The following is a 21,308-nucleotide window of genomic DNA, read 5'->3' as shown; positions in this document are numbered from 1 at the left end:
TGCACTACGTGTGCGTCTCGTGACGCGAAGAGGTCGACTGTTGGCGTGCCCCATTTTTTGAACACGATCTGAGTTAAAGGTGGTAGTAAGTGCCACTCTGGTGTTATCTGCCGACGGGACAGCCGATCCGCATAACAGTTGTAGCTCCCCGGGATATGATACACGGATATTCGAATGTTGTAAAGGTCCAAAATTTGATACACCTTTTTGGTGAGGTTTGTCAAAGCTACAGATTTCGTCCCGCCTTCGTTGCGAAGATAAGCTATTACTGAACTGTTGTCGGACTGTATTAAAAGACCCTTGGAAGCTAGGGACTTTCCACGAAGATTGAGAACGTTCAGGATCGCTAACATTTCCTTCTGGTTGCAGTGCAACCGTTGTTGAGAATGAGTCCAACATCCCTGCAGCTTTTGGTTGTCCAATATGGCTCCCCAACCCAGATCGCTCGCGTCTGTAGTAAGGTAATGACGGGGAGCGGGAATATGTAATTGCGAGTGAGTTCGACAATTGCGCTGCCACCATATTAGCTCTAATATGACTTGAGCTGGTAAGGGTAGAGTTTTTATACGGGGACAAGCTAACATTTTGTTGGACAGCGCTTGCAGCGCGCGATAATGGAGACGTCCCCTCTTGACAACGAAACATGCGAAATTCATCATTCCAATAATCTTTTGTAAATCTAACAAAGTTGTCTTTTTCTTGGCTAGTAAATTTGCAGAGAGACTCTCTATCTTTGTCGCTAATCTGTCTGGAAGATATTTCAAGTTCTGCCAAGGGTCCCAAATCAAACCTAGAAACTCCAGAGCCTTCCGCGGTGTGAGCACCGACTTCTCTGTGTTTATTTCCCAACCTAGGGACCGCAGCAGACTTATAGTGACGACAATGTGTTTCTGCAGAGTGGCTGCGTCCTGATTTACCAAGAAGAAGTCGTCGAGATATACAAGAATGCGCACACCGCGATTTCGTAGGCACTGAGCTATCCAGTTGGTCAGGCACGCAAACGCCTTCGGCGCGGAACTCAGGCCGAATGGCAGGCAGGTTATTTGCCATAATTTGTTGGCATAAATCAGCCGAAGGAAACGTCTGTGGGCTTGTGCAACCGGTAGGTGAAAATAAGCCTGGCGCAAGTCTATTTTGGCCATCCAGTCGTTTTCTTGTATAAAATCTGGCACGCGCTGGACATTTACAAGCCGAAACTTGCCGGCGTGAACAAAGTTGTTTAACCTTTTCAGATTGAAGATTGGCCTTGAGGTGCCGTCGCTTTTTGGACGTAAGAAAATTGTGGATATGAAGCTGGGTGTTACCCGTGCTTCTTCTAGCACACCTTCTAGAACCAGCTTCTTTATAATTTTTGACATTTCCGGGGACACGTTTGTTTGGTGTTGAAAATTGGGAGTGTGCAAAGGAGGCTTCTGTTTGAATGGGATGCGGTACCCCGTAACCATTTTGAGTATATGAGGCGGCGCCCCAAGATACTCCCATTGATCGACGTAAACATGAAGCTGCCCTGCACGGAAAAGATGACTCGGCGAGTCAGGTCCTTTTCCTTGGCTGATCTCTCCTATCCCGTCGGGATGAGGGAGAGGTTGCATCATTTCCTTTACGAGTGGAGTGATCTCCCAGTCGCTTACCATTTCGTCCCCTTGAAGAGTTGTTGAAAGTACCAGGTTTCTTTTGTGGTGCAGGAAAATTATTCTTCGGATACCCTTTAGATGTTGATGGTTTTTGTGGGCCCCGCGAAGAATGCGGATCGTTCTGCAGGGCAGGTTTGCGATCCTTGATTTTTGGCCAAAAAGCTTTGTTCACTCCACCAGCTTTTTCTATAACAGAGCTAAATTTTTCTGCATTAAACAAGGTCGAGCAAGAAGGGGGGATTTTACGAAAGGCATTTTTATAAAAGGGATCCTTGACGTTTGCTAAAATGCCCTCGCGGCGATGTTGGATGAGTTCAGCCCGATGGCCACATACTAATTGGAGTACATCACAGGAAGCCTTACAAAAAATGCCTTCAGTAAAAATTTCGTTAATCTTTGTGTAAATTTCTGTATAATTTAACGAATCTGACAGTTGAGCCCAAATTAAAAAATTTCGCATTTCAGATTGTAACACGTCACGTTGTTTGAGAAGTGCGTATGTGATACCGGCAAAAGCTTTTTCCATATTGGCAGAAAATTTTGAATTATCGTAACGCTTTACCTCCTCATTGGGCTCCAGAGAAGTAAAACCAGGATTATGTAAACATGATTTTTGAACGTCCGCATAACGAACATTATTCCAGTCCTCCTGATCAAAAAGTTGTAACTCGAACAGCTGCTTAAGCATTTCATCTGGTGTATGAGGAATAGCGGGTTCCTTAATTTTAGTTCCTACAGTTAAATTTAATTCCGGTTCCATGACGGGAATATCTTGATTAGACTCATGCGTATTCGCTTCATTGCCACCGGAAACATCTTCGAAAAGCTCGCCACTTGCATCCAGATCAATTTGATCGTCACAATCACATATTGATTGTGATCGTGGCCTTGTAGCAACATCATTTCCGGATACGGAAGTTTCTTTCGGAATAATTTGCTTTTGGAGAGAAGTGACAGTTTTAATTAAATCCATAATTAACTTACGGTCTTGCTTTGATCCTGACTTCCTCCGTTTTTTCTTGCTCTTCCTTTTAGGTTTGCATTTATAGTCTGACGAATAACTGGAAGTATTCGACGAAGTTGAAGCGCTCGACGAACTGGATGAGCTAGATGAGCTTCTCGATCGCTTTCGCTTTCTTTTCTTCTTTTTTTCATCAACCGACTTGGCCAGTTGTTTAGAGTCCCTTCTTCGCTCCCTCCGATCCTCATTATTATCGCCTTCTCCTCCCTGGCTCCGATCTTCCCCTTTGGATGGACACTCCTCCATGATAACTACAAAAAAATATTGAATATAACAATTTTAAATTATCGAACGGCAAGGCCGTTAAGCTGCTTTAACATGAATTAAAAAGTTTATTGTACTTACTATTTTCTTGAAAAATAATTACCGCAAATAAAACCTTACGTATTGAAGTACACTACAAACACAGTCGAGACGGCTCACAGCACGTACGTGGCTAGACACGACCGCCTCTGGCGAGAAACGAAACGCCAATGAAGAAATATTGAGTCTAATAACTCAGCTGCCTTTGGTGGCGCTGCAGTCGTACGGAAATGGAGTTGACTAGAAACGAGGGAAGGGGATAGGAGAAGGGATGGACCGGAAGTACACTATGAGCACAATACGAAAACGAACGCTACTCTCATGTTTATTAGGCTTCGAATGACGGTACAGTACTGTTTAATGATAATTTCTTCTGAATGAATTTGAATGAAAGCATTTCGAATTATTTAGATAAGTAAACTACAAAGCGTGTCATCCAATAAGGTTGATATTAAAACTTCTTGCTTCTTTAAACGATTCCAACGTAAATAAACATCGTGCGTAAAATCAGCGGCGATGGCGGCTTATTGTCCTAATTCGAAGACGACTTTAGAAAGACCCTCCTTCACACCGAAACAGTCATAATACTCACCGTAAAATATTTTCAGACAAAGTTATTATAAAATTACTAGCATTCGCCCGCGACTCCGTCCGCGCGCAGTTAAAAAATGGGGGGGGGGGGTTATGAAAAATAGATGTTGGCCGATTCTCAGACCTACTGAATATGCTCACAAAATTTCATGAGAATCGGTCAAGCCGTTTCGGAGGAGTATGGCAACGAAAATTGTGACACGAGAATTTTATATATTAGATTAGGAATGTCACCCAAGCTAAGAACTAAAAAAAAAATCTAAACTATACCAGAGATCTCATAACTTTTTAACAACATAGGTATTAGTTTATAAGTCTCATAAACAGTTTGTATTTTAGTAATTTAGTGGAAATCAGTTTAGTCAACCATGTCGTCAATCTTTTATATAACAAAAACGCCGACAGCTTTCGTAATCATTTAAAATTTATTTTAAAGTGCAAAACATGTAAATATATGCACTCCTATCCATCAAGTATGTTCCATAGTCCATAATTATAAAGCCGTACCCACTGTCAAAAGGTTATTATTACGTTACGGTGTAAGAGGCGGCGAGGAAAGCATTAAAAGCTCAGAGCCCGACGTGCCCCAGTTACACCGTCGCGAGCGCGAGCGTGGCTCATCCGTTACGAAATCTGACCGCAATACTCCGCCATGCAATACCATCAGAATAAAACTCTAACATCTGCGATTGACTATTTGTTTTTTTCGACGTTCCATTTCGAATAGATTTAACTAAAACTTCGAGAAAAGTTGGTGTTTTTATTGATTTGCCAATTGAAACAATTTGAAAGAATTTAGTGTTTATTGCTTTGAATTATCTCCCATTAAATTATTCCATCAAATTAATTAATTTTAATGCACGTGATTTGCGATTTACGCTTTGACTATTCGTAAAAAATATTTTAAAATACAGATGATGTAAAATAACATGTTAATTTCGAGTTAGAAACACTGAATAATTCCGCGGCACACGTAATAAAGAAACTATGCCTGGTTTGTTTTGCATTTATTTTTAACCATAGCGTTGTCTATCAAATATCTGTTCTGTAAAGTAGTCTGGCCAAAAGAGCACTGCCAAGTCGCTCTTATAACACTACACGCTGGTTTACTCACTGTTAAACTAAGCCGCCACTCCTAAAGCTGATAGAGTTTTTAAGGAAAAAAGTTACAATGCATATTATACCCACAGAAGGAATTAACAAGGACAGGTCTTAAAAACGATCTATAATCATCGCAATAACTAGCCTAAATTTTTCCTGAATCAAAAGAATTTTGAAATCCTCACAAGCAAACAAACGATCGAACAAATTTGAACTATATTAGTAAATATAGTAAACATAACATAATTAACATCGTTAACAAAGACATTGCTTTGGAGCATGCAGATGGTACCCTTGGGACGTGAGTACACTTGTAACTACTATAATTAATTCAATACATTTCGACATTCCATATTTTACAGGATGTATGTAATTTGTAATAGTTTTAATACTTATTTAGTTTATTTTATTTTGTCTCGATATCTCGTACAATAATAGTATATGAATCATCTCTGTTGACGCATATTTACGCGCGTTTAGAAACTTCAATTATCTATTCAATCAGACGACATTCAGAATAAAAGATATAGTTGCCAATAAGTAATTAAGTTTGCCATGACCGCTTCATTAAAAACATCTATAGTATTATATTGTATTATCTGTGGTATGCATTTAAAGAAGCGAAGATAATATAGTCAAAACATTTTGTTAATCTTGATTGTAATTGTGAAGTTTGTGTGCTATTGAAAAGTTAATATTTTGTAGCATTTAGTAGTATAGAAATAAATGGTACAGAAATTAGTTATGCTGTTTAATGTTATTGGTTTGTTATTGTTTTGTATTCAAAGTGTCGCGCTAGGCGACGTGCACCGCTATCAGCCTTCGCCTGCGACCGGCGCTGCGGGCGGCGCGGAGCACGATAACACTCCGAGGCGGAGCAAGCATGTCGAGTTAACGAACAGTTTCCGCGCTTTACGTTTACGCTACGCCGTGTTTACGCTTTAAAAATTATTTTGTATTGTAAATATCCTGCTGCCACCTGTAACGAGCCCGTTTCCGTGGCAGCGATACGCAAACATTGCGAGATCGATAGCGTCGCGGCGCCGGGGAGCCGGGGACCACCATTGCTGCGCTGGCCACGACTGCGGCCACCCAAAGCTGAGCAGAAGCGAGCAGTACGCAGGCCGCCGGCGTCAGTGGCCAGCGGCGGGAACAATGAGCGTGCCCTGACCTTGCGGCGCGCCGGGCCGGAGCCGCGGGCGGCGGGCGGCGGGGAGCGGGCGCGATGACGCCAGCGCGGACGGCGCGCGGCCCGGCTTTCGGGTGAGATCCTTCGCGGACGGCATCCGCGTAATCGGCGGTCAGCGCGTTTCGGAAGTTCACGTCGAAAATATCGTGCCGGGTGGGCGCCGCGACGCCGGGGCACTGCCGCGCGAGCTCATTCCGCGGGCCGGCGCCGACGCCGACGCGCCTCGAACGACCGACGACCGACCGAGCGACCGCGACATGCTCGCGCCTCGACATGGGTAATGTGCAGTGCTGCGCCAGCGATCGCTTCGACGAAAACAAACAGCCCAAGAAGCCGAAGAGCAAGGGCAAGAACCAAAAGCCGCCGAAGAATTCTAGTGAAAAGACTAACGGTTTGAGTGGTGATAAGGGGAACGGAGGAGTGCATAAAGTGGTAATCGTGGCGGAGGAGGCCTCCGACCGGCCCGCGCCGGACGCGGCGCTGGCGCAAGCGCCCCTTTCAGCGCCCGCAACGCAGGAGGAGAGTCAAGCCGCGGGAACCACAGACGAGAACGATGGGCCGCGCAGCGAGAGCATGGCAGCTGCGAGAGAACGCTTCTTTGGGCAGGTAAAGCTGCACAGGTTTATTTTGTTTTGGCATTTACTTCTAAGCTAAAACAGAAACAAAAATGCGACCGCTTTGCGGCACGACCCAATAATCTCCTTATCGTTCCGGAACGAATCGGCGCCGCGCAGGGGCGCTCTGCTGTGCATCAAAACATTTTGCTCTCGAACAGGCGATGTTCTCCATCGTTAGGAGAGTTTCATACGTCAATAAAACAGATGTTTTGTTTACACATCACAGTCGCACAGATAAGGTTAATACGCGCTCAGAAACGACGACGTAAGGTTATTATTATGCGCATATAAAACTGTTGTACAATTTTCTATTAAAATGTACCTTTGTTGGCATTTCGAGTCAATATATATGAGTATACTTACTTAGTTATCGTGACACAAGTTTTTAAACAAAGAATTTAGTAAATGTTTTGTTATATTTAAAAAAAATATTGTTTGACGCGAACTGGCACTACTACTAAGTATAACACATACATACATACTTAATGTTATTTATTATACAAGGCATCCGTGATGATCTAATGAGCAATGATTTACTGTCAAGGATACTATACTATAGTGGCATAAACGTATCGTTTTGTTTAACTAGTCTATTAATACTATTTTTTTATTCTATTGTTTAATTAGTAATAACAATATACTTTAGCAAATATTTGCAAAAAATATCAAAAGGAAGTATCTATTGTGGTTAACCATTAAACCGCAATGTGTTCATCGTCAATCACATTAATTTGAATTTATTAAGTTACTTATACCTAAGTTTTCTAGTCCAATTTCCAGTGGAAAACCGAAAAAACTTTAACAATAACTGTGTATAATCAATTAGTATTTGTTATCAAATTATCGATTAGCTCTTCCTGAGATTAACTACTTACTTTCTCAACCTTAGCTTGGTTTTTCCCGTATATTTTTTCCACGGTGTCGTACGCATGTGGCCAGTTCGATATCTTTGGCATCACAAAACCTTTTTTATGCTTCCAAAGAGGTTGAATGTTTTATAATTAAATTCGATGTTAATTCACAGATTATGATTTAGTTGTGGACCTACAATTTTTTTAGACTCTCATTGGTTCACCTGGCCGCCTGTTATTTTCATAAATTCAATCTGTACTTATAGGTCATATCATGATATTTAACACGAGAAACTGATATCATCAAATATCAAGCATAATATTAATGCTATATGCATAGTTACAAAGTTTGGCATGGTCGCGTGACTTTTTAAAAGAAAGCTGCTCTGTTTTAAGTGCCAGAAATGGCGAAAAAAAAAACAGCGTCTTTATTTTAATGTAACACGCTACACAACTGCATTTATAATAGCATCTGCAACCTTATCATCATCATCAGCTCACTATACGTCCCAACCGAGGGGCTCGGAGCCTACCCTAACTTAGGGGTGACGAGGCCGTAGTCAACCATGCTGGCCAAGTTCGGGTTGGTTGACTTCACATATATCTTTGAATTTCTTCTCAGATATGTGCAGGTTGCATCATGATGATCGTCGATTTCCTTCACCGTAAGATATTACCTTAGCGATTATGATGAAATATTTAATATTACCACACAAAAACTTCGAGATATCAAAAAGAAAGAAAAGACTCAATTTTGCGGATTATGTTTTAGGAGTTGATAAGTATGCAATATTTGTAATATTGTTGAGACACAAGCAAACATAAGAAATATGCCTAAAATAAAGCAGAATACAGGATACCTGCACAAGTTATGACATAAGATGCGACGGAAAAGAAACAAGTTAGGTCTGTACTTTTTTCATTGATGTCGTCCAGTCTGACCAGGGTTGGACCAAATTTGTCCTTTTAATAATGAATTTATCTAGTTAGTAACCAAATAATCACAATATAAATATAGTTTATGGTTCCTATTTTCCACCATCATTATCAATCAGTTCCATTATCAGAGTTAAACCTGTACGTCTAACACTATAAGCCGTTTTTGGTTTTCCGTAAAAATCTCTTTCCGACTTAGTCATACTTGGTTTTACGTTGTTTTCATACTATTGGTTATATATACTTACTGAAATATTTATTTGTAATAAATAACTTTTTTTTTCTTGCAACCAACCCTAATTCGAGACTCGACAGGACCAGTATTTCCTGGCAACCATATAAAAACGGCAGTTACTTTCCTACCTCATTCTCATATACTCATACATATTCCCAGTAAAACATATTGGAACATATACATAATTCTTGAAATTTTCGCGTAGTATCAAAAATAGAATGGGGGATAGTAGGATTGATTAAAAATAGTTGTTCCACGGAATCGCCTCCACTTGGAACTTGCGATGTAAACTCATCTTGATGGGTAGCGTGTTACTCACGTGTCATTGACTCAGTGCGAAGTGACCGGCGTGATCGCGAACACGGGAACGTTTCACGCAGCTTTTGGCCCACATCCAGCCAATTTCCCGAAATAACATACAACTGTTCTTGCTTACCTCGACGTTTTATTGGTGGTCGCGATATATTGTTACGATAGTTGCAGTTATCTTAAAATTTATTGTCATCTCTCTTTAATATTAAATTATTTGTGCATACAAACTACCACTCTTCAAAGTTACTCTGGCGTGGTGTCTTAAATAGACTACCACCTCTCAAAAGAGGAAGTTTTTTTATTTGATGCTAAATATAACAGTAAATAATTATTGATAAACACATTTGATATCAACGAAAGTTCCATCACGTCAACAAAACTGTCGCTGTTCGAGTACATTGTAATCTTAAGTGGAGAACATTGATATGTTTTATGTCCAATTTCAACTCTGTAAGGTGTTACTAAGATATTAGAAACCATAAACTAAGATGTTATTAATAAAGTAAGCATTTGAGAGACATAAATATTTGAGGCACAATGATTGATTGAACACAAGATTAAAGGTAGTGTAATTTAAATATCCAGAGATTTTTAGGATGTTAGTGAGGAAAATTGGCATCGGCACGAACCGTCAAGGAATTTGTACCGAGGTCTTCTGACTTCAATGCAAACACGAATTTGACTGTCCTACAAATTTTCTGATGCATTAGTTTCATCACGCATTTCTTCTTTTAACCTTTTTTTTGTTATTTTTTATTTTGTAATTAATTTTTAAGTTGTTTGTGAAAATAGTTGTGAAGAAAATGTAAGAATATTATTATATCATTTTTTTATCATATTTGTCCTATTAGCCACTTCCATTTTAATTGTTTCTTTAACGCAGAGAATTTATTTACGTAAACAAAGAGATATCTCTATTTATATCGCCATGCACCTCAATGTCACGTCTCGACACCAATTATTTGGCACAGATAAAGGTAATCTATTGCGTTCAATATTTAAATAAGGTTCGAAAATGACTAGTAACGGGTTAAAAAAATGCTATCGCAAATAAGCAAATGCTTTAATTAAAAAGAAACCGAAGAAAGTACTAGTGGATTGTGTGAAAGAGGAAATGCATTAGAAGGGAGTGAGATCTGATTTGATGGCTGATAGAGAGGTATGGATGAGTAGTACATGATGTGCTGACCCTCCGCAGAAAATAGGGCAGGCTGACGATTTTTTAATAGGTACTATCAGACTAATTGCCACAAATACAGAAGATTAATCCCAAAGAATCAAAAGAGGGTATTGGGTATTCGTTTATTTTGTCTTTGTTTAGAAATATTGGTTATCATAAAAATTAATGGAAATCCCTTGATAAGTATTATGCATTCCATTACTGTTTTATGGAAAAGTAGACACTTTAAAAGCTTCTTATCACAATACATTTTAAGTACCTGTTTAAGTGAATGAAAAATTAATATAGAAGAACTTACCCTCAATTGCTGTATCAATATTGTTAGACAAAGTGACACTTGTCCATCTAAATAGCATTAAGTAGTTACTAATATTATAAATGCGAATGTTTGGATGGATGTTTGTTACTACCAATCTCCAAAACAGCTCAATGGATCTCGCTGAAATTTGATGTTGAACATAGTCTGGAATAAAGCAAAGCATAGGTTAAGTTTAGTTAAATTTATTTTTAATTTCGCGCGTACTAAATCTATGTGAGGCAAATACTTTGCACCAATTTTTTAAGGAAATTGCGTGAGTTTATTTTTAATCAAAAATAAAAACTTAGATTATTGATTTTGGTTTAAATTCGAGCAATGGGCGATTACTAGTCATTTTTAATTACATTACTTAACCTTTGACTTGTAGCAATAATAGCTTAGATGACATTAACAAAGGGGTGTTGACTGTAATGATGGAAGATACATCGATTTTGAAGTTGAAATATATTGTGCATTACACTGGGATAAGAGCAGGTAGATGGCGGGAAACCACAAAAAGACTAAAAAAAATGATTGCATGAATTTGAGTATAAAAAACGCAAAAGGTTTTAGTGCAAGTTTTTTAGTAGCTTCTGTCTACTTTTCCGGGTCCCTTAAGTTCTATTATCTTAAGTGGTTTTGTATATTGTATATGTTCTACCTATTATTGTGTAATTGTTATTATATCCTTATATATGAGGAAAATAAAAGCATCATACATTTCTTCAGTGCCTTCCGTGGGTATTTTTTCTACGATAACATTGATGATAATACTTTGTACTACTAAACAGAGGTTCGTTTAAATATTTTATGTTCAAGGAATTTATTCAGATTCGTGTGATCTTCATAGTCGTGAGATTAACAATGTTAAAACCCGTTTTTAAAAGCCGTCACCCGTCAGGTTTGTTCTAATGTTTAGCGCTCACTATCCTTGGCCGCTGCAGCGAGATGATGCTAATGTGTGTGTATGTTTGTGGTCTAATGATTACAATGCTCTTTATTAAACGACTGTATTAACATCCAGTGAATATTACGATGGTAAATTAACCTTGCCAGCTGTTTAGTTTGTTTAATCTATTTTCTTCACTATCTCTTCGTAATTCATTCCGTTATATTTAGCCCAACTGAAAGGATGATAATATTTTTGCTGTATTTATATATGTACCTATTCCAATGAGGTCTTTTACAAGTGACGTTTATTCATTCCCTGAAGTATCATAGGGTCACTTGAGTCTGACTTATTTAATTATGGTATGCTTGTTAAAAAATCTAAAATATTCTAATATAGCTTATCGTACGAGAAACAATGTTAGGAAGAAAAAATAGTATTTTTGATATCGAAAAAAAAATTGAACAACATCTTGATGCACTCAAAATAAATACGTCAAAATGCTAACAAACTTACGCGAAATATCTTTAATGCTTCAGGACACAATCTTCGAACAACATTATACAGTGTATTGTGTACCGAAGTTTACAATAATAATATTTGTTAGTTTGCAAAGCCGTAATGTATTTACCACGTATCTTTACAGTCAAAAAGATACAATTACATTGGAACTTAAAACTCTTAACGAATATGTAGATGATTTTTTAAATAACAACATGATTATAATATTAATTTTAAATCTATCGTCATGCAAAAAGATCGTCAACCTTTACCACTTATATTATGTTTTTAAATAAATGTGACGCCATTTATAAATAGTTGGGTAGCTATGTTTTTTTTAAAGCAAACGAACTCAAATAGAGATACAAAATTAATATGAAACCCAACTTATTTTTTCATTACTAGTTGTCGCCCGCGATTCCGTCTGCGCGAAAAAAGCTAGTAATTAGCCTATGTGTTCTTCCAAACTACGTTCTACATCTATGCCAAATTAAATCAAATTTAATAGAGATACCTTCAAAAAAACATATATTATCCATTCATCCGCCTAAACATTCGCATTTATAATATTATATACGAGTATAGTAGGAAGTAAGATTTCACTCGTAAGTGATAAACATTATGGTTTTTTGAACCAAAGCATGTTCTAAAAGTTACAACCAAGTGTTTAAATAACTTCCATTCGTTCGATTAGTTCCAATAAAATGAAACCTTATATGTGGTCTAGTTGTAAGAAATTCCTTTTTTGTAATTTCACTTGTAAGAGACTGCGTTATTGCGTGTTTTCACTATGGAGGCTTTTTATTATCATCCCTCTTATTATCTTAAATAAAAAGAGAGACCACAATAAGTTTGAAAGTGAAACATTTTAACGGTTTATCGTTTGTTTACGAGACAAAAATTTATGTTTTGTTAAAGATTATGAGAGGAAATACGATATGTTGTATATAGGGATTATAGTCTCAGATATCTGCGGACTTCAGAATTTTCGTGCTTCAGATTTTTGGAAGCAGAAAAAACGATTAATCGTCTAAAGGTTATGTAACGTAAATGATCAGTAACTTTGTTATCAAGACAATAGTGAGGCATAACTGAGGCGGGGTCAATGGCGTGTGACGTCACACAATAAATAAAACTAGTGCTCACTTATTCATTCGAGTTACGTGAACGCGCTCGGCATGCTGTTTGGCCGCACCCAACACTTAAGAACTTCTTCGAGTATTTTTTAGAGACAGTGACCTCATACTAGCTTAAAAAATTCGAAACGTAACTAAACTCCAGTAATTTTTACCGTATTGAAGTAGATATGTCACAGCAACGGAATACAATCTGATATACAACTACGGTTAAATAACAAATACGTACCGCGTATATTGCATTAACAATTACTGATATCAAATTAATGTATTAAACAAAACAAAACATTGTGTAATATTTTGTCTTTTCCTTAGTGTTTTCTAGAAAAAGTTACATAAAACTATTGTAACATTGTCGGTTATATTTCAAAGTACATCTTGTCAGATAGCCCAATTGAAACTGGCATCTCTAATAATTCATACTTTATCATACACTTAAAATATTTTGTTATTGATAATTTGAGGTACATTTATTTTTAGGTATTGTAAATAATAACTGATAATATCGAGCGATATTGAATAAAGATTAATCATCTGAAGAGTGGGAATAATCGCATCACGACCTAAAATTATCATCAAACATTCCGCAGAAACATTCTAGGCCACGTAGACATTTCTCACCTAAAATCTTTAAATAAACGCGGAACTTATGACTAATATACGTTTACGTCTTATCATGTATTTATATTATAATTTATCAATAATTTGCGCCAACAATATTTATCGGACAAAACAATTTTTTTTTTTTGAATAAGATTTTTATATTAGAAAATAGTATTTTTTTTTAAGTACAGAAAATAATAACACTATAGAATAGGAGATTGTGATAAGTGTTAATAGAAAAAGTAATAGAAATGGGGATGGAATTTTTTATGTGGCACCTCACGATTGTGTTGAAATACAGAAGTGTACTTAGTGTGGCATGCTTGTATCTAAATAAGATAAAAATAAATGTTATACAGATTTTACTACAGTGGAAACTTACTGTATATTTAGTTTGTTGTCATATTTAATTAAAAAAGAAGGGCATAAAACTAATATCCACCGAATACAGATTAGACATGACTCACGTTGTTTTATTAAACATCGAGGAAAGCGTTTACATTGAGATAGTGACGAGGCCGCCCACCACAGAAATTCGACGCTAAAAATAAATTACCATTCATAATAAAATGAAAATGTATGAACTACTACACTTAATACATATGTTGTCGAGTTAAAATAAAAAAATGTAACATATTTATTTAAATTTCTACATAATTATTTTGCGAACGGTCTCAATTTTGAACAAACAATTACGCATCTGATAAAAAAATTACAAATGATTTCCCACTTTCTTTTTAAAAGATGTTTTATTTAATTGAACATTTTCTGTCGTGTCTAAAATTGTGTAGAAGGACGCCGCAAGTTTATAGTACAGCGATGATAACTGTTTGCACATTAGTTTGCTCAATTTGCTTGTAAGTGATAAATCTAAAGGCGAACTCCGTTTCCATTGCATAATTTAAAATCGTAAGTCGAAAGGCAACATTACATGTATAAATAGCAAATTTTGGAGATTGTAATTTCACTTATGCTTATTACAAAATAACATTATTAACTTCTAGCTTGATTAATTTTTGTAGGACCAATTCTTTTAACAAGATTAAATAAAGAATCAGTTCAATAATAAATTCAATCACGACTGCTTATGACACATTTCCGGCACCTCGTCCCACACCGTAAATGACTCTAAAGAATAGCGGAACAAACTTTCTATAAAAATGTAGTTTTTCGATTTCAAAACCGTTATAACTTTAAATAATATAATATAATGATAGGATATATCAATATGAAAAAGCTGTTTTAAACTAATTTTGTGAATTACGAATGTGTTATATCTTTTTTAATCCAATCAATTATAATTTTTGCTTATAATTGTTATTATCCACTATGCTCCCGATTACAATTAGTATGCAAACTCCTATATAATAACTGAGCTTGTTAATCAACAACAAAGTTCACGATCGTGACGTATCGTATAATGGATACAGCATTTCGCTGATAGGCAATTATCGGGTTGACTTTTCGCCACGTTGCCGCGTGTGGTCCATGTCCGTAACAATGTGTCAGATTGTCAGTTAGAATGGGGTAGTTGCTCTTTGACATCATAATAGCCCTCGAGGTCATACAGAAGATATTTGCTAATATTTTGGAAAGAATTACTATAATAAAAGGCACACTTAATTTCGGTTTTTTTTTTAATTTTGGAGAACTTTTCGAAAGAAATACACCGAACATTTTTTATCGTATTTTAAAACACTCAAACTGTAAAAGGTATGTTTGCAATCATAGAATATTAAGATTCTACATTAATATAAACAAGAATTCACTTTTCCACATCTAAATAACAGATTATGTACAAAAGGCAAAAAATAATACTTTATCAGTAAAACACCCGCAAAATGAATTATTATGTTATTTACAACACTACTGTTTATTTCCAATTAATCGAGAAATTAAGTTTTACTGCGCAGAAATATTACTAAAACAACAAACATTTATCAACACATTTTACATTATAAATAATTGCATACATCTCATCTTTTGTCAACATCGATTTATTCTTAAGAATAGAACAAACAGTCATCGTCGAAGACCTTTCGTTGATTTATAATTTTTTTCTTTCTCTTGGCTTTTGGTTTATAATTCAGGGCGGCTATATCATTATCAGCGAGTTTTCACTGAGGAAACATTAGCACAGAACTATATTATTATATCAATTTTCACATAGAGAATGAGAGAGATAACAATATGTTTCTGTACGTGTTTCGACAGTAGCCCACGGTAACATGCAAATGTCGGTCGGAAGTAAAGATTGTATAGGTCGTTGCTCCGTAAGTTCTTATATCTACGTGGAAGCAGAATTCTGTCTGCGACAAGATGACACTATCATATTTCTCTTTTATTCAATTTCCCCGCGTGCGCTAGAGTGACACGTCCGTTCTACGCAACCGTGTGGGTATCATGTGGAATTAGTAAGGCACGTGCCTGTTTGTGAAACAATTTCGTTCATAATCAGTAATCATACTATTTTCGTCTCTATATTTACAAACATAAAGAAATTACTTGAATTTTTAGTTCTATTTTCCGGGATAAAAGTAAATTAATTATTTTAATTAATTTACATATAGAAGAAAGCTAAATATAATTGCTAAGTATGTCCTACCATATTTAAAAGAGCAAACCCAATAGAGACTGGCGAGTTGGAACAGTGTTAATATTAAAATAACATTTGTAATGACTTATAATCTCATATTTTAAGTGTATTGATGGAGTAAATTGTTTTTTCACAAATTACAGTTTTAGCAGCAGTAATATTATCAAATAAATTTATTATTATTTTTTTTTGTAACAACTTTGCCTGTTCACCTTTAGTAGAAATCTGTAACATTGCTGCAATTTTGCGATGTATAAAATATCAGGCGCTTCGTAATACGTCGATTTTTAATCTTACTGATAAGATATGACTCGAGTATCCGACGTTTATAAATTTAACACAAAATTCTTTGGAATCAAAGAAGACGATAGAAAAGAATATTTCACTATCCCACTCTCCTTATCCCCCTTACGTGGGGTCGGCGGACAAGTTTTTAATAACATTACTTCCTAAAAGATACCGGCAATAAATAACAATAAACACGAGTAATTTAATATTATAGTACAAAAGTTAAGGCTCTTGTCACTTGGTAGTAATCATCGTAACACTCGTTTCAGTTCAGATTCGTTCTAAATGACAGTAATGACTGTATATTAAGATCGAGCTGAAATGAACATAAATTAAATGAACATTAATTCGGTGAAATATTTAATTAAAAAAAATCATTATATTTTGTTTTACTTATATTATTCTTTATCATTAATGAAATAAAGTTTTGATGTAAATGATAACGCAAACAATATTTATGTATGATATGATGTAAGAATTTTTAATCTTATCTTATCCTGTTATATCGTATACGAGGATGTCACTTAAATCTTGTGACAAGTGAAGAATCATCGTATCGAAAAACATACCAAACAAAAGTTAAATAATCACTTCTACTTATTTTTTTTTAAGTAAATTAGATTGCTTTCTTACTTCTGACATTCTTGCATATACTTGGTATACTTACTAAAAATATACGTACACGTACATATAGTCCTCTTTCCCTTCCCACCCTTTTCCTATTAGAAAAGGATGGGAAGGGGAAGTGGATTGGCGGAAGAGGGGACGCAAAGGAAGGGGGAAATATTCTGTTTCTGTGCGTCTCCTTCACCGTTGATTAAAGGTAGGCAACGGTCGCCTCGCTATTTCGGCGAATTCAGGTGGCCGTTTGGTCGTTTGCCACCTTTTGATATAAAAAAAAACTCTACATAAAATTATAATAAAACTAACAAATCTTACAAAGAACTTTAACAAACTATGTTACAAAGAAACTCAAACTTAAATTTAGCACAAAAATTTATGGTATGTCCTACTTATCGACTATGATTAACCCGGAGCGAATAATGAAACAAACTTTGTAAGTAAATAGAAAACAATGATAGCTTTGTTAATGCGCAGGCGCAGGCGCCGGCGCGGCGCGTACCCACAGCTAAAGACACAATAAACACAACTTACATTTTCCACTCTTACACTTCTTTGGGATTCGCTTAGTCTGACATATTATTTATACGTGTTTATTTATTTTGCTTGTTGTTATCAAGCGTGTAAATCGTTTATATGAGATGCTTAAGTATAAACAACTTACCAGAAAAGAGTTTATGCAAAACATATTTCAATGCCTCTAATTTTGAAACATGTTTTTGTATAGCTGTTTTGCAGTGAAAACTCATTATAAAGCTTACCATCTGTAATTGTACAAGTGAAATGCATCAAAAGCGATGTTAACGGGTGTTAAACGAAATTATATTTTATGCCATAATTATTTTCTACCTATTTCAATAAATATTGTCTTAAATGAATAATAATTGTATCAAATTACATGTGTGATATATTTATTGCTGAATTTATCGAAAAAAGAAAAAATAACTAACATGGAAAACTCTTTCTGTACATAAATATGCCCTAACAAATTTCATTACGTGACTGATAGAGACGTATTCTTATATTTATCGTTCAATGATAGACTTATAACATTTCCGTTCAGTTACTACGACTATTTCTTATCCGTTCCACTTATTAACAATGTAAACATTGTACTACGGGTTCGTCTTGCCATAAAATTGAGTAACAACACGTAATGAATCATTGCTATGATGCATAAGTCGACAATGTTCAAGATTTACAATAGATTTCCGTTGCTTTGTTAAAAGTAAGACTGAAATTACGAAAACATTATCAGCTTTTATTAAAGGTGACATATGTTTTCTAAGTAGAGTCACATTTGCACACTATGAATCAAATCCCAAGAAACTTGAAAGAAGTTCGAGGCAAATTTTATATTTACCTGTTGGGGAATCCGTGGGCGTTTTTACTAACTGTATTTAAAATCATCAACGTTGAGATAGTTACGTCATCTAGAAACATAAGGGAAAATAGAAATCTTAGTAACTTTTAGTGACTCAGTGGGCCTGGCAAGAATATTTGTGATAATCGCTATCGTATCGTTGTCGACAATATTTATATTAAAGTTTGTGCATCGGTCGTAAAATACAACTAAAATCTCATACTAATTTTAACATAATTGACGATGTCGATACGAAGGCGATTGCCATAAATATTCGTGCTAGGCCCACAGTATCTTTATGCATTGCTACTTCAAAATGAATATATTATTTATCTTAAGAACGTAGTTACAACATCATTTTTTTATATTACAAGGTGGCAAACGAGCTAGCGGCCACATGAATTCGCCGAAATGTCGAAGCAATGCGCAATTCGCTTCGCAGATTTCGATTCGCAATTGCAGATGCGTTGTCTACCCTTAATCGACGAAGGAGGAGACGCACAAAAAGAGAATATTTAACTTTCCTATGCATCCCTCCTCCATCAAATCCACCTCCCCTTCCCATCCTTTTCTTATAAGCAAAGGGGTGGGAAAGAAGACTAAAATAACAACACATTTGTCTTTATTTTAAAACGATATTTCTTTATTTTCAAATGTATCTCATTATCTCATAAATCTCTGTATCTCATTAAACTATTCAACGAAAATCTTGAACTATACAACATTTTTGTAATGTCAAAGAATTTCCACGAATCAAAGAATTTTATTTAGCACAAACTATTGGTTATCATTACATGGAAGAGTTACATAGCATACCGAGAACGTCCATTTTTAATGACGGCGCATTGTATACTTATCGGATATTAACAAACGATAAGTCTTTATTGATACTATTTGACGTTATCACCTCAAAATAGGGATGTCAACTTTTAAACATATACCCGTAAACTTGCAGCAATAGTCGTCTAGTAATTTTGTCCCGAAGACATCGATGTCAAAACCGGACTAAGAATACGCGTCATGCAAACCGAATTTAAGTCTGGCTGTTGGTAGCTTTTCGACATAGAGAATTTACCGTATCTTAAGGAAAAAAGAAAACGAATGAAATCATAGCATGATTCACTTAAGTGTACAAACAATCTGTGTAACATTACGAATTATATTACGCATTCATTCATAAGTAATAATTCATAAAACCTCTTGAATGTTAGTAGGAAAAATTTCGTAGGAATTCGTATAACAATGCAGTTCATTAATGAGTCGACTGTTTGAGCTCTTTATATATTAACTAACATACTACGTATTTGCTTACACAATGCTATTTTATAATTGAAGAAAATTAAAGAATACTGAAAAAAATATTACAATAACTCTGTCCAAAATTTGAAGATATGTATAATGCAGAATTTCAATTGTTATAATGTGGAGGACGCATATAACCTATCTTACTATCTTACTTATATTGTAAATGTGAATGTATGGATGGATGGATGTTCGAAGGTTTCTCCGGAAAGACTCAAAAGATCTTGATGAAATTTAGCATAGATGTAGAGCATTATCTGGAAGAACACATAGGCTACTAATAAAGATTTTTTTAATTCTACGCGGACAGAGTTGCGGGCGATAGCTAGTGTTATTATAAAATTAACTTGTAATTTGTGTTCGAATAGAGAATTACTAAAGACATTATCGTTTATGTAGGACACGAAATATTTACGACACCTTTGACTCTTAAATAATCGACCGGACGACGTATTGACGTCTTCCTGTCTACGAAATGTGTATCGAGTGTCCTAAATACCATACTGTCTTGAAGTACTATCAGGCAGTTTGGCGGTATTCCACTTTCAAAGCGATAGTCGTTTGAACGTTCTGTAAGCATTAAGAACTAATAGCATGCTTTAAAATGTGTTTATATGAAAAACAGTCAAGAGAGAAGAGTCAAGAGAGAAAGAGTGGGCAATTTTTCCATAAATGCAACTCCGCAATGGGCCCTGATTGTATCTATATATCAAAAAATATTTTAATATGTACACGAGGAAAATAAGAAAATACAATCGAATCGAATACTGGTTTTGTATCTTTTCTTTCCAATATTTTTCAAAATGGATGTCATTCTTTTTATTAAATCCCGATTAGAACTGAAAATGTTCCAACACAAATTTCAGTTGGTATCAAACAGTGAATGTTATAAAATGACCTTTACTATTGTAAATAAATCATTAGCAGACTGTTAACACAAAGATTGCCAGTTACATCACAATGAATTTATTGGAAATTTTGGGGATAAACGTGGCCCATAAATTTCCAAGCAACCTTAATACTGTTATTTAATTCACTGACATTAATACATACATATATGTCGTAAATACTTTCCTTTAGACACTTTATTCAACCTACTTATGTTACAACAATTTTCAGACATCCAAATTAATTTTCCACTTAAATCTGTTTGAGCAGGCCATCAGAAACAATCGTAAAACGAGAATATCGTGTTACGGCCGGTATTATATGTCGCGTAAAGCAGAGGTCAAGTCGACTAGATGTCTTCAATGTATGAACAATAGAGTCATAATATACCAATTTGCAGGGCACGTGGGACGGCACTAAACTTAAACAAATAAGTTTATGCCGACTCTATTGGGATGTCCTGCCCGGCCGGCGATAACAGTATTTGCGTTCGTTGCGTAGACCAGCCACGGAGCCCGTGATCCCACAGAGTAATTTTCGTGTTAGAGTTATCTTGCTTATTTAGAAATATTATATAGATTATGTTTCTTTATTTACCCGTAGTTCTTGGACAATTTCTTAGATACAAACAGGTCCTATGCCTTAAAAATAATAAAAAAACATCTTCTGTCTCCTGAACTAATTTTGGAACTGTATTTCAGAAGAGATGCCAAAGATTTTGCATGTTAGTGATAATAGACAAATTTATTTTTATTTAAAAATTTAATTTTATAGTTTATCTTACTAGCTGTCGACCGCGATTTCGTCCGCGCGGAATTAAAAAAATAACATAAATAATTAGTAGCCTATGCGT

General features: G+C 35.6%; 1 protein-coding gene across 1 annotated transcript in view; it reads left to right on the top strand.

The window, feature by feature from the left end:
- Positions 1-5,971: 5,971 nt before the first annotated feature.
- Positions 5,972-21,308, top strand: part of LOC106720330 (NAD(+) hydrolase sarm1) — a 55,040-nt gene continuing 39,703 nt past the window's right edge. Inside the window, exon 1 of the mRNA XM_045686981.1 lies at positions 5,972-6,445. Within this exon, the coding sequence (XP_045542937.1) occupies positions 6,113-6,445 (333 nt within the window). The 5' untranslated portion in view covers positions 5,972-6,112. The remainder of the gene's footprint in view (positions 6,446-21,308) is intronic.

The sequence above is a fragment of the Papilio machaon genome, chromosome 4 (genome assembly GCF_912999745.1).
Source record: "Papilio machaon chromosome 4, ilPapMach1.1, whole genome shotgun sequence".
NCBI lineage: Eukaryota > Metazoa > Arthropoda > Insecta > Lepidoptera > Papilionidae > Papilio > Papilio machaon.
This window is presented reverse-complemented; position numbering and strand designations above follow the sequence as displayed.